The 14,123-nt window shown below is 41.7% G+C and overlaps 1 protein-coding gene across 4 annotated transcripts in view; it reads right to left on the reverse strand.

Moving 5' to 3' along the window:
* The window catches only part of SORCS1 (sortilin related VPS10 domain containing receptor 1), a 589,929-nt gene that overhangs the window by 186,860 nt on the left and 388,946 nt on the right, over positions 1-14,123 (reverse strand). For all 4 annotated transcript variants that reach the window (XM_015148114.3, XM_077945596.1, XM_001083180.5 and 1 more), the window contains exon 5: positions 2,064-2,137. In XM_015148114.3, coding sequence (XP_015003600.2) covers positions 2,064-2,137 — 74 coding nt within the window. The remainder of the gene's footprint in view (positions 1-2,063; positions 2,138-14,123) is intronic.

Below are 14,123 nucleotides of genomic sequence, written 5' to 3' on the forward strand. Positions count from 1 at the left end.
TAGAGAAATTAGGGTAAGGTAGAATCACATCTTTTGGCAGGAGGTAGGATGTATATTCAAAGGTATTGATAAATATTAACACCAAAATCACACTAGAATGTTCTGTGCTTTGTTCTTACTTTGCGAGAATCTAAGACCTTGGAAACTTAAAAGCCAAAGTTAACTTCTGATATTTTCCTTGTTTTCAATTTTACTCACCCATTCCCACGGACAGAGCCACGTCTAGTTTAACTAGGGAGATGAACTGAGGTGGTTAAAGAAAGGAATGCTATTTCCTTTGTCCCTTTCTTTTTCTTGCTGCCCCCTTCTCTCTTTCTCTTCACGTATTTCTCTTTTCCCATACATATATCCCACTAACATATAGTTTATGTTTTGCATTAATTAGGCATAAGATTTACCTCCAATCTATAGTCTTAGAGCAAAATGATATGTAGTCAACTAAAAATAATGATGTATGCATAATAAACTGCATCCCCGCAAAAAACAAAAAACAAAAAACAAAAAAAACCAAAAAACAAGGTATAGAACAGTGTGCACTGCTACCATTTATGTAAATGTGGGTATCTCTATCTATATATATTAGGGACTGAATATTTTTGTCTCCTCAAAATTCATATGTTGAAACCCTAACCCACAATGATGTGATGGTATTTGCAAATAGGGTCTTTAAGAAGTGATTAGGTTTAACTTAGGTCATGAGGATAGGGTCCTCATGATGGGATTAATGCCCTGATTAAAAAAAAGGAAGAGGTGTGCTGGCTTACACCTGTAATCCCAGCACTTTGGGAGGCTGAGGCTGGGGGATCATGAGGTCAGGAGAGTGAGATCATCCTGGCTAGCACGGTGAAACCCCCTCTCTACTAAAAACACAAAAAATTAGCCAGGTGTGGTGGGCACCTATAGTCCCAGCTACTGGGGAGGCTGAGGCAGGCATCTCAAAAAAAAAAAAAAAGAGGAAGAGAGATGAGAGCTCTCTCTTTCTACCATGTACGGACACAGACAGAAGGGAGCCATCTGCAAGCCAGGAAGGGAGTCTTCAGCAGGAACCAAATCTGCCAGCACCTTGAACTCCCCAGCCTTGAACAATGAAGAATAAATATCTGTTGTTTAAGCTACCCAGTCTATGGTATTCTGTTACTGCAGCCCAAGCAAAGTAAGACTACACACACACACACACACACACACACACCCCCACACACACACACGTTTGGCAATTCAGAGAACATTTCTAAAAAGATAATTGAGAAACTAGTAATAGCAACTGTGTCCTACATGACAAGGAGAAGGCTGGCCAGGCACGGCGACTCAAGCCTATAATCCCAGCACTTTGGGAGGCTGAGGTGGGCAGATCACTTGAGGTCAAGAGTTCAAGACCAGCCTAACCAACATGGTGAAACCCCATCTCTACTAAAAATCCAAAAAGTAGCCAGCCATGGTGGCATGCACCTGTAGTCCAAGCTAGTGGGAAGACTAAAGCAGGAGGATTGTTTCAATCCAGCAGGCGGAAGTTGCAGTGAGCTGAGACCACACCACTGCACTACAGCCTGGGCGACAGAGTGAGACTGTCTAAATAAATAAATAAATAATTAAATAAATAAATGACAAGGAGAAGGCTTACAAGATCTAAAATCAGGAATGAGAGGAAGATCTACTTTTAGACTAAATAAAACCTACTTCTTTAGACTGAAAATCTTCATTTGAATATGTGATATATGTGTATATAAGGCTTTTAATAATAAAAAGTCACTATTAGATTTTTTTAAATGTCTCTCTCCACGGTTCCACCAAACTATAACAAAGCAATTCTCATAAAGCCCTTGCAGTTCACTAACCTCCATAATCCATTTGGGGTTTTTCAAAAAGACTGTGATAGATTTTTTAACATTCTCTTAAAGTGTTTCTTACTCTAATGTCACATCCTGCCCTGAGGGGATGTGGGCATGTCCCAATAAGAACAGACCTTATGTGAGAGCACTGGTGAGAACAAGATTCCAATGGTCATTTACTAGGTCATATCTGACTAGATCATATCTTAATGTGCTACAAGATAAAGTGAGACTTACCAGTAGAACCTGTTTGGTACAACCCCTTCTTGGATAAGCTGCCACCTTCTCCCAAACTCAGCAGAGCTGTATAACTGTAAAGAACAGAAGTTACTCAACACTATGGTTCTATAGTACATCACATACACAAGCATCAGTTCATTGGATCAATAGTAATAATAATACCTAACATTTATTGAACACCTGCCATACACAAGGTGAGTGCTCCACATGTACCACCTCCATTCCTTACACAAGCTCTGCAAGGCAGATTAATATCTTCATTTTATAGTTGAGGAAACTGAAGCTTAGAAGGATTAACTGACTTGTTAGAAATTACATGTCAAGTCAGTAGTTGAATGAACTGGAATGCACACCGTGTTCTGCCTGTCGATAAAGTCAGCTGTGCCACTTGACCTAGCATGTGCCGAGAATTGTGGGGAATGCAAAGAAGTGCAAAATCTAGACAAGGTTCTGGAAGAGCATGCAATGTAACCAGAACCTGGCTCACATAATGAGAAATGCACGAGGCAGCCAGTGATAAAACAATGCAGAAGACAGGAGCCAATTTAGGGATGCTTCCCAGATGCTGTGGTGAAACAGCTGGGACCTGAATGAATGACAGCATTCAAATGGCTAAAAATAGCATTATTCACAAAGGAACAGCGTGAGTCAAAGTGGTAAGATAGACAGGGACAACATATAAATAAGCCAACTTATCTATGTAAGCTTATCTAAGTAATAATTACACATTATTCAGGCATCCAGTCAAGGAGAATCTGTACCTTTTTCTTTCTAAGTCTTTTTTATTATTCTTTTGTTTTTGCTTTTGTTTTTTTGAGATAGAGTCTCACTTTGTTGCCCAGGCTGGAGTGCAGTGGTGTGATCTCGGCTCACTGCAAGCTCTGCCTCCCGGGTTCACACCATTCTCCTGCCTCAGCCTCCCAAGCAGCTGGAACTACAGGTGCCTGCCACCACCCATGGCTATTTTTTTTTTTACTATGATTTTTAGTAGAGATGGGGTTTCACTGTGTTAGTCAGGATGGTCTCAATCTCCTGACCTCGTGATCTGTCCATCCCAGCCTCCCAAAGTGCTGGGATTACAGGTGTGAGCCACCACGCCCAGCCTATTATTCATTCTTTGGCCACGCCTGAGGGAGACTGGTTTCCGGGGTACATTTCATGTTTGATATATTTTATAAGTGCCAAGGAGAGATGGGTGACACCTCCTCTCATAGAGATAACAGAAGATGGGACAGGTCACACTGTCTTAACTGAGAACCCAAACAGGCAGTGTATGCATGGCCTGCTTCTTGTTCCCAGCATGTCCTGAACACCTGGTATTTCACCACAGAGAATTGTACAACAGCAGCAGGCACCCAACCTGAGAGTATCCACTTCTCTCTCTCTCCCCTTTGTCTTCTTTTCTTTTTTCTTTTTTTTTTTTTAAGCCTAGAGCTCTACTTCTTTCTATAAGTTTAAAGGGAGCAGAGTTCATACCATTGTGGTGTGCCTATGTCAAACAGATATATCTATATTTAGTAACATACAAAGATTAATGCAAATGTTAAAGTATCAGGACAGTTCAAAATAATATATCTGGGTAACAGGCTGAACTCATATACATGCTGCAAGAATAATACATAAACTCTGTGTGCTCCTACGGCTACACCAAAGGATTGCTATTCCCGTTCCCACAGAGAATTCATCTCTATGAGGAATTGTTGGGCGCCAGCATTTGTGGTTCTTTTTTTCTGTTTGTAAATTGATCCCCTAAGCTTGAATCTGGAGCCTGTGGACCACTCAGATATGTCCCAAGACATTTGTTTATATCTTCAAAGAGCAACTTCATTATTTGTGAGCATGTAGAGGCCCCTCAAGCAGTGGGTATACAAAACAATCCAATAAACCAAGCCTCTCTCATTCAGCTCAGTGAGATTCTTTCAATTTACTCTCTCCAAAGGTACCTTTTGGTCCTGGTGGGCTGGCCCTATCACCTTCCCACACGCGCCTTGCTGTGCCTTCACTGAGGCTGCCCACTCTGGCAAAAGTGGCTTCAAGACTTTCCTTCTTCAACACCAGTCTTGTTTTCAGAGCCAGATGAAAGGCCACCTCCTCTATGAACCCTCCTCTACCTACTAAGATTCCTACCGGTCTCATCTCCAAAGAACTGTGGAACAACAGCAGATGCTATCAAACTACCAGCCACGTATTTATATTTAATTCTCTTAACAGCCTTTCAAGAGAATCTTTCATGAATGCAAGGCAGAAATTCCTTTCTATCTAAAATTACTCTAAAATTTCTAAGGCCACTTCCTGCCTCTTTAATGAGATTGCGAAGCTTTTAGATGTTGGAAATCCTATCCTTCTACATGTACAGGTGCCTCAAACAGTAGATGATAAATGAAAAAGATAATGATTTGGCACCACGTGAATTTCCTAGTCATGTTTCTACCTAATAAAGCACCCAGGTTTCACAATTGGTGGACAAAGAAAATTTATCAGAGGAATATATTTTAGTTCCATGGATTTATAATTAGAGGCATATACCTAAAAACAAACAAAACACACATCCACAAAACCCTATAAATATCAGTGTATTTGCAACTCCCAAGGATTTGAAAGCAGAGTCTTGAATACTCACCTTTAGACAAAACTGCTCTGTATTCTCCACCTACTACTTCAGACATTTTCTCCCTAAAAAGTTAGTTGTCCAGTCTGGTGTTATACTGACTAAAAAGAAAACAACAACTCAGCCATTCAAGTTAACGTGTTAATTAAACCTACAGAGTCTGGCAGCAAAGTGCTCCTCCACAAAGAAGGGAATGGTATCAAAGCATTTTACCCAATGACTGTCTCAGCCACCAGTGGAAGGCTTTCCCTGTAGAATGAGTCAATGTCCTTTAATAAAATTCATAGTGTTGGCAGCACCTAAATAAGATTTATTTCCCTGCCTGTCTGTCTCTGGCTCCAAGGTTTGACCGTCAGAACACAGAACTGAGAACTATCATTACTATCTGTCACATCAGAGAAAGCAGCAGCAGCTTTCTCTAGCTATGCCAAGCTTAGAGAAAGACAGAAAGATTAAGAAGAGGATGGAAGAGTACTTAATCTAGTTTTAGGAGGCCATTGTGCCTCTACTAGTGCCGTGTCATGAACTTAAAATTGCCATTCTTAGAGGGTTTGATTTTGTTTAGCTAACATTACTATAAATGTTGAAAAAGAACTGAAGGAGCAGAAATGTTAGAGAACAAGGAAAGATTCTAGTTATATCTGCAATAAGAATGCAACACAGAAAATCCTGTCTAAAATCATTCTAAAGTATCTGTGACTACATCCTTGTATTAGTAAATACAACTTAATGAGCACAAACCCAACACTCACCTGTGCTCAAGATCTATCAGCAGCCTTAAGGCCTAACCCTCCAGACTGTCATTATGCTGGTCTGGAGCTATTAGCATTTCTCTCTCTTTCCTGACATGTTCCTCTCCTGAAAGGTTTTTTTTTTTTTTTTTTTTTTTTTAAAGACATCTTTCACATTGGCTTCTTTCCTTGCCATCTGTCTTTGTTTGCTTTAAGAAGAATGCAGATAAAAATACACTTAATTCCAAAGGATGAAATTACCAGGGTTAGTTTCATTGACAGCTTTGAGCCAACTCTTAGGCATCTCTGGCGCCTTCCTCTGGATGTCTTTGGAGCTGCAAGTTGTATGGTGGGCACCGGCTATAAGGAATGATAAAGAGGGATGCCACAGCAGGACAAAATAAACTGGGGGAGGGAAAGAATGGGATGCACTGGTTTTGCTCAAGATTCCTAGTCTACAGCAGATAAAGATGGGATGAGAGAAGGGGAGCAGCCATTTCCAACTTTCATTTCCACCTTAACATTCACATTTTGGTTAAATCCCTAGAAGAGTGACAACTTGCTACTAGATAAGAAACTCAGCTCCTTGTGGTGATACACAAGCTTGCAACTGTCAGTGTCCTTAAAAAGTCTTTTCAATATTTCTAAATCGGATCAACGTATCCTCTCTTTGCAGATTGTTAGACATGTGCACGTGATGGAATTCTCTTCTGCAGCTGGGAAATGTGTGAAAGAGCATCCATTCCACAGAAATTTGTGCTAGGAGAATTCCATAGAAGCTAAGAGTTGTGATAACGTTTTAAGTCTTTGGTTCATGGGACCAGATGTTGTTCACCACAAAGCTTCCCACGGCGGCTTCCCCGGTCAGGGGGCAGTTTCCTGGGGCTTCTCCACACAGGCTCCTTAGAAGGCGTCTGCGTTGGCGGAAAACATCCTGCTGTCGGCTCTTTTCAAGGTTGCCTGCCCACTCCTCTTTCCTTCTCTCCTCTTAACATTTTGGAAGCAGGGGGCCTGCGAATTGTACTTCTTGAAAAGGCTGACAGAAAATGCTGCCAGTTCTATTTTATTTGCCTCATCCTAATATTGCCCTGGGGATGGCCTGGGTACAAAGCACTCATCCACCTCATGACTCTCTGATTCTCACTGCTATTCCTGCATCCTTTTTAGCAAGAAAGAGATGGTACCTTAAGGACTTCATATAAATTCCTAATGCCAGGCCTGAGGCATCACAAATATCAAGTTCTTTTTTCCATCACCTTCAATAAGAAGAAAGAGAATCAGTCCAGAGAAAAACGCTGTCCTCAGAAGTATGTTCTGATGCTCTCGTTCCACGGCATAGGAGGGGGCCAGAACCCACACTAAGGGGAACCAAAATCTGCAACACTTAAAAGGATTCTGCAAACTTCACTAAGAGCTGATATGAGTCTTTACCTTGGCTGTTCAGTACAGAGAGCAGATAGTGAGAGAGACATGATGCCCAATCCAGACCTCACACCCAACCCTGCCCCCATAAAGTTTCTCAAAGAAAATGTTAGTGTATTAGTGGTATCACAACCTACAGTAATGTCTAATATTTTGTGTACAGTGTTGTACTGGCCTGTGTTGTAGTGGCCTATGTTTTAGAGGAAAAGTTTAGAATTTGCAAAATAATTCATAGTGGGCTTTGTAGTACAATTAACATGTCTTAGAATGAAGATATGCAGAAACAGTGTTCCAGGGGAATGGGTCAGTCTGTGCAAATAAACAGAGCAGCAAAACTCAGGGTGTTGTTCTCACATTTCTTTGGTCAATAGCAAGAGACCCAGTTTGGCTGGGATGCATAACAGAGTGAAGTGGAAGCTGGGGCTACAAAGAGAGCCTGGAACCAGGCTGGGTAGATGCAATCTTACCAATACTTGTGGGGAACTGATGTAGACTGGATCCAAATGTCATTAAAGTCAAAAGATAAGAGTATCAAAGCTGAGCAGTCAGGCTTTGCTGATGAAGGCTGGGAATGATGGCCTATTGCTGGTTCCATCAATCTCTCCTGCAGTTGGATTTATCAGATTTGTCACTGTCCACTCCCTAGATGTCACTGAAGTCTGTCACAAGCACTACAGTTGAGGGTGGTGCTCTGAAGCTTAGAAGATTAGACTACGGAACTGGAGCCGGTTGGGAAGGGCGGGTCAATATACGACTGTGGGCGAGTTTGATTTGTGAACACCTCCTGTGCATCCAGGTCTGGAGGTATATAGGAACATGATAAGATAAAATCTTGGCCTTAAAGATTCTTATTTATTTATTTATTTTTATTTATTTTTTTGAGACAGAGTCTCACTCTGTTGTTCAGGTTGGAGTACAGTGACGCCATCTCGGCTCACTGCAACCTCTGCCTCCAGGGTTCAAGCGATTCCCCTGCCTCAGCCTCCCCATTAGCTAGGATCACAGGCATACACCACCACACCCAGCCAATTTTTGTATTTTTAGTAGAGCCGGGGGGTGGGGGTGGTAGGCTGGTCTTGAACTCATGACCTCAAATGATCTGCTCGCCTCGGCCTCCTAAAGTGCTGAGATTACAGGCATGAGCCACCACGCCCGGCCCCTTAAACGTTCTTAAAGCCAAGTGTTGGTGGCATAGAACAGATGAAGAACTAGCTAAAAATTTGGACATACAAATACCTCTCTTTCAAAGCCTACAAAACTATCAAATAGCACAATTGTGCCTGTTCACATCTTAAACCCAATTGTTTGTTTTAAAATGTTCATTTCTCCTTATTCTTGGAGCTCTGTTTTTTTTTTTTTTCCCAAATCATTAGAAACAGGCAGATCAAAGGTAGCAATTGAAAAATAATGATACAACCTGTTTAAACATGGTATCTAAGGTGAACGCAGGCCTTCCTTGTTTGCATAGGATGGCATTTCAGCTTGAGAATTTGTTTTATAAACAAGTGTTGGGGTTGACATTTAGCGAGCTCCCTGGTTTCCACTCTAATTGCCAGTTTTGTACTTGGATACTTAAATTACTTACATATTCATGAGATTAGAAATCAGCTCTGACATTGGGAAATTTCAAGCACATGAAAATCCTGCCAAACCAGCATGGTATATACTGCTCAACATATTTCTTATAAAAAACTGAGTGCCTTTTAACTTAATGCAGTGCCTTGGGGAAACATGATGATATTAGGTAGATATCAGTTTCCTAAGTGTTTGTGCTTGTGCAGAAATCATTTGAATATCCCCAGGGGGTTGAATTTCAAGGATCAATTTGTCTTTATCTCAACTCGCCCTTTTGACATTAAGGGGCTGCTAGGTCTATTCAAAAGCAAATAGAGTTAGTGTAAAGATAAATACTTTAATATTTAATGGTGTTCTATTATTATAATCAATAATATTTCTAAGTACCGTATATCCATCTGTCCTGTTCCATTCATTCTGCTTTCACAGGACCTTCTAGTGATTGTCTAAAAAGGCATTTAAATTAAATTGATTAAAGTGCCTGTAGCTCTACGTACTGGAAAGACACTGGGATAAGACAGCCTCTGACTAAGACAGGCTTTCTCTAATTCCAGCTGCACCACACTGGAAGTGCTATTTTTCAGGTCTTTGGATAATACAGTGGCTGGTATCTATGCCGTTTTTGCTATGTGCCAGGCTCTGTGTTTATATTTTGCATGCGTTATCTCAGTATCATCAAATAGCCCCAGGAGCCAGATACTCTTATTATTATTTCCACTTTACAGTTGGAGAAACTACATTTAAATGACCTGTTGAAGGTCACAGAGCAGGGGTAGGACCTGACAGAGGAGACAGCTGATCCTCTTACCAGCTCACTCTACTGTCAGTCAGTGGTGAGAAACCTAAATATGACTGAGATTTTGAAAGCACTGGCATCTGTTTTCTTATTAAGTCGTCATTATTTCCCAGGGAATGTTCGCCATTCAAAGCAGCCATGATAAGTATCTCCCTTCCGTGAGGGCTCACTCAGGAAAAGAAAGGAATGATTGGCTGGGTGCAGTGGCTCACGCTTGTAATCCCAGCACTTTGGGAGGCTGAGGCAGGCAGATCACAAAGTCAGGAGTTCGAGACCAGCCTGGTCAAGACAGTGAAGCCGCGCCTCTACTAAAAAATACAAAAATTAGCCAGGCGTGGTGGCACGTGCCTGTTATCTCAGCTACTCGGGAGGCTGAGGCAGGAGAATCGCTTGAACCCGGAAGGTGGAGGTTGCAGTGAGCTGAGATCGCACCATTGCACTCCAGCCTGGGTGATAGAGCTAGACTCTGTCTCAAAAAAAAAAAAAAAAAGAAAAAGAAAAAGAAAGAAAAAGAAAGGAATGATTAAAAGGAATAAAGAGAAGTTTTTTTGTTTATAGATATGTTTATAGATATACATGTAGAATAGATATGAAACTTTAAAAACATTGCAGGACTGGTAGAGAGAGAGAAGGCAGAGAACTAAAATTAGTTCTTTTTAAATAAAATTCACTTTTATGCATGTTACTAAAATTCTGTCATTGGCTGTTCATCACATTGGCAGTCCATTTTTCCTTTTCTATCAACATATGATTTTAACTGAAAGTCAGTTTTCATTTATGGAGAGAATGCTGACTGTTAATATTTAAGGTTTCCAGCCGGGCACAGGGCTCACGCCTGTAATCTCAGCATTTTGGGAGGCCGAGGCAGATCACTTGAGGCCAGGAGTTCAAGACCAGCCTGGCCAACATGGTCAAACCGCGTTTCTACTAAAAAAATACAAAAATTAACCAGGCATGGTGGAAGGTGCCTGTAATCCCAGCTATTCGGGAAGTTGAGGCAGGAGAATCGCTGGAACCCGGGAGGTAGAGGTTGCAGTGAGCCAAGATCACATCACTGCACTCCAGCCTGGGTAAGACAGCAAGACTATGTCCCAAAAAAAAGAAAAAAAAAATAGATTTTCCATTATTTGTAAACAGAATCTCCCTATCAAAGCCTATTTTCCGCCTTTAAAAGAATGTTTTGGTGTCTGACACGTATGTACCAAAAAATGTTGAAGGGAAGGCCAACATACAGGCCTTAGGATTTTCTGTTTATTTCATAAACTGTGATCCTTTGGAATTTAAAGAAGATCAGGAATGAAGCAAGTTTTCTACATGTTCTTACTTGGAATGTGGACTCACAGAGCTCCAAAATAAGCGAGTCAATATAAACTTACAAATATTCTAGAACTGCCACAAAATAAAGGGTGGCCCACCAAACTGTCTTAAAGGTTTTATTCTCCCTCGATAAAACCAATCATTTATTTGAATGTACTTTTTTCAAAAAATTGCAAAAAAAAAAATAATAATAATAACATCTTCTCAAATAAAATCAAAAGGGAAAGCCATGAACAAAGTAAAACAAAGATAATGGGAAAGAAGAAAGGACAACCACAGGGCAGCAGATGAGGTTTATTCGTCCTATGCAGTGCTTCTTTTGAAATTTTTGAGGTCATTGTTACACATATAAAAATAAGAAAATTTCACATTGAAAACAAAGCAGAATTACTTCTCTCAAAAAAAGAAAGAATTCTGAAGGTCTGGTGACATTGGACCCACCTTCCTACATGGCAAGAAGAGCAGGCTAGAGCTTGATAGCCTCCCTCCCTCCTTCTAAATGAACGCCTGCTCTCCAACTTCCCACAGTCTGGACCCAGCCTGTTTTGTTCAATTGTACTTCTTGCCTGTTTGTGTAGGAACTGCGTTCATGCTCTAGGTGGTCTTGGACGTCCACGAGGGTGGGGACTGCACAGGACAGAAGAACAGGCCTTCCTGCTCTTGGTCAGGGGCAGCAGCCCTTCTCTGGAGCTACCTGAAGAAGAGGTCCGGATAAGGACAGCAAGGGGCCTCTGCTCTCCAGCCGCTCAGCAGCCAGAGTCCTGACCGTGTTCATGCTGGTTTCACAATATGGCAATCCACTTTACAAATACTTCTCCATTGCAAATCCTAACAGAGGCACCAAGAGCCCTTGCCCCGGCATAGACAGCAAAGCTGAAGTATACACAGATTCTTATACTTCTCTCCTGTTTTATTTTTTTTTTCAATTTCCTTACAGTCACATCTGCTCTTTGTTTTCTCTCCTTTCAAATGTTTCCCAACACATCATGTTTAGTGAGGTGTTTAAGACAGACTGAGAGATGCCGTTGGAGGCAATGTTTTATAGCACAGTTTGTACACTAGTTTATTGCCAAATTAAAATAAAGATGTAATCTGGCAGACTCAGCCTTCTGCTAAGCCTTCCTTGGGTGGTTTCCTGTATTGAGGCAAGAAAGTCAGCTAGCAATGAAGTAAAGGATTATATCTCCTTTCTCTTATCAGCTCAGTTTCCAAATACAAAGAAATTTTTTTAAATGGGTAGAATGCCTGGTTTGCCTACTGTTTTATAGAAATAAAAAATAAGTTAATAAAAGAAAGCAAGATTTTGGTGCTCCTATAATAAATGCCATAGAATTCTTCATACTTTCCACAAGGATTCATTGTTTTAAAACTGCAAGGGGTGGGATTTTATACACCAAGTAGCCTCCTGTCCATTTGAAACCGAATCTCTAGAATTGTATCTATAATGTTCCTTTTTCTGAAAATTTCAGGGCTTTCCAAAGGCACATCCTCACATAGGCTCTTCAGAGGCCAAGTCCAGCTCCTATATCTTTACTCGGTAAGTCTCAGGGCAGGGTTTCCTATGTACCCAGACTATTTATTTAAGAATTACAATGGGTAAAAGGCTCCACACCTTTTCCTTTCAGTCATTCTAGTGGTGCCTGGATAGCCACATCCCCAGACAAGATAGCATTTACCTCTTGGCAACTATGGTGATGGTTAATTTTATGTGTCAACTTGACTTGGCTAAGTGATGCCCAAAGAGCTGATAAAACTTATCTGGGTGTATCTGTAAGGGATTTTCTAGAAGACATTAGTGTCTGAATCAGTAGGCTGAGAAAATCCACCCTCTCCAGTGTGGGCCAGCATCATCTAATCCTTGGAGGTGTTGAATAGAAAAGGCAGAGGGAGGGTGAATTCCCTTTTTCTTTTTGAGCTGGGATATCCATCTGTCTCCCCTGGCCCTCGGACATCAGAGTTCCTGGTTCTCAGGACTTTGGACTTGGACCAGGACTTACACCATTGGTTCCACCCCCACCCAATTCTCAGGGCTTCCAACTTGGACTGAATTATACCACTGGCATTCTTGGTTGTCCAGCTTGCAGAAGGCAGATCTTGGGACTTAGGCGCCTCCATAATTGCATGAGTAAATTCCATAATCAATCAATCTCTCTCTCTCTCTCTCCCCACCCCCCACCCCAATCTCTCTCTCTCCCTCTTTCTTTCTCTCTCCCCTCCCCTTATTGCTTCTGTTTCTTTGGAGAACCCTGAATAATACAACCACCTAGATGTTGAATATCACACACAGATTTCTCTAAGTGAAAAGAAAAAATATCAAAAACCTTGGTTTTGTGAATTCTGAGGACATTTGGCCATACATATTTTTCCCTGATTAAAACCACCTTTTTAAATCTTAATATGACTTTCCATAGAACTGATATGCAGTAAAATTCTATCTTGGGCCAGAAAGGAACGTTTGTTCAACAAAACTCTTTGAGTCCCTTATAATGTCCACATCAAAAAGCCTCCACTGGGATTCAGGCACCCAAGATGAAACACAGTCAGAGCAGGGTATCACAGCTCATTTCGGGTCTATCCTGCAGGCCGGAGCTCCAAACTGTCCTTAGGAGCTTAAAAGTTGCATTCACTGAAGGAGAGAAGAAGCAATTTCAGGGAGATAAAGGAAAAATAAATGTGGCTATGTGTTCAAAAGACAAAGAGTATGCCTTAAATAAACAAAGAAGCCAGCAAATAAAGAAAAAGAGAAAAGAGGAAGACCCTGTTCATAGGAGTTGCCACCTCAATAAGGCATTTTCTTTCTTTCTTTTTTTTTTTTTGAGACGGAGTCTCGCTCTGTCGCCCAGCCTGGAGTGCAGTGGCGCGATCTCGGCTCACTGCAAGTTCCGCCTCCCCCCCCCCCCCCCCCCGGGTTCGCGCCATTCTCCTGCCTCGGCCTCCCGTGTAGCTGGGACTACAGGCGCCCACCACCACGCCCGGCTAATTTTTTTTTTTTTTTTGTAGTTTTTTTTAGTACAGACGGGGTTTCATCGTGTTAGCCAGGATGGTCTGGATCTCCTGACCTCGTGATCCGCCCGTCTCGGCCTCCCAAAGTGCTGGGATTACAGGCGTAAGCCACTGCGCCCGGCCAATAAGGCATTTTCTAAGGGATTGTTCACCACAATTTGATGTAAAACAGCATCCAGCAGAGAGAATACTGACTAAGATCCTAGCTGGGAGATCTGCAGCAGGGACATTAGCAGCTGTCACAGAAAAACTGATGGGCAATACTTACTTGAAAGAATAAATGTTCCTGTTTCCTGGACAAGTGCAATCACTGGCCAGCCAACACCAGCACATGGTCCTCCTTGCTGCCACATCTCATCAGTGCTAAAAGCTCCATGACCCATGGGTGACTGTCAGCTTTTATTTCCATATCACTGACCCACTTGAGTGGCCACAGACCCTCTCAACTTGACTTCCAGCCGATACCATCAGCTAACGGCTGCAGCTCTCTCCCTTCCAGCGAATGCCCCACTCCCTATTCTGTGATTCAAGCCTTGAGATATGGAGGTCTTCTCTGATTCCTACTTGTATAGCTGGCTATCCACAATGTGTCTTTTCCAGGATGA

Source organism: Macaca mulatta, chromosome 9 (assembly GCF_049350105.2).
Source record: "Macaca mulatta isolate MMU2019108-1 chromosome 9, T2T-MMU8v2.0, whole genome shotgun sequence".
In the NCBI taxonomy this organism is placed as follows: domain Eukaryota; kingdom Metazoa; phylum Chordata; class Mammalia; order Primates; family Cercopithecidae; genus Macaca; species Macaca mulatta.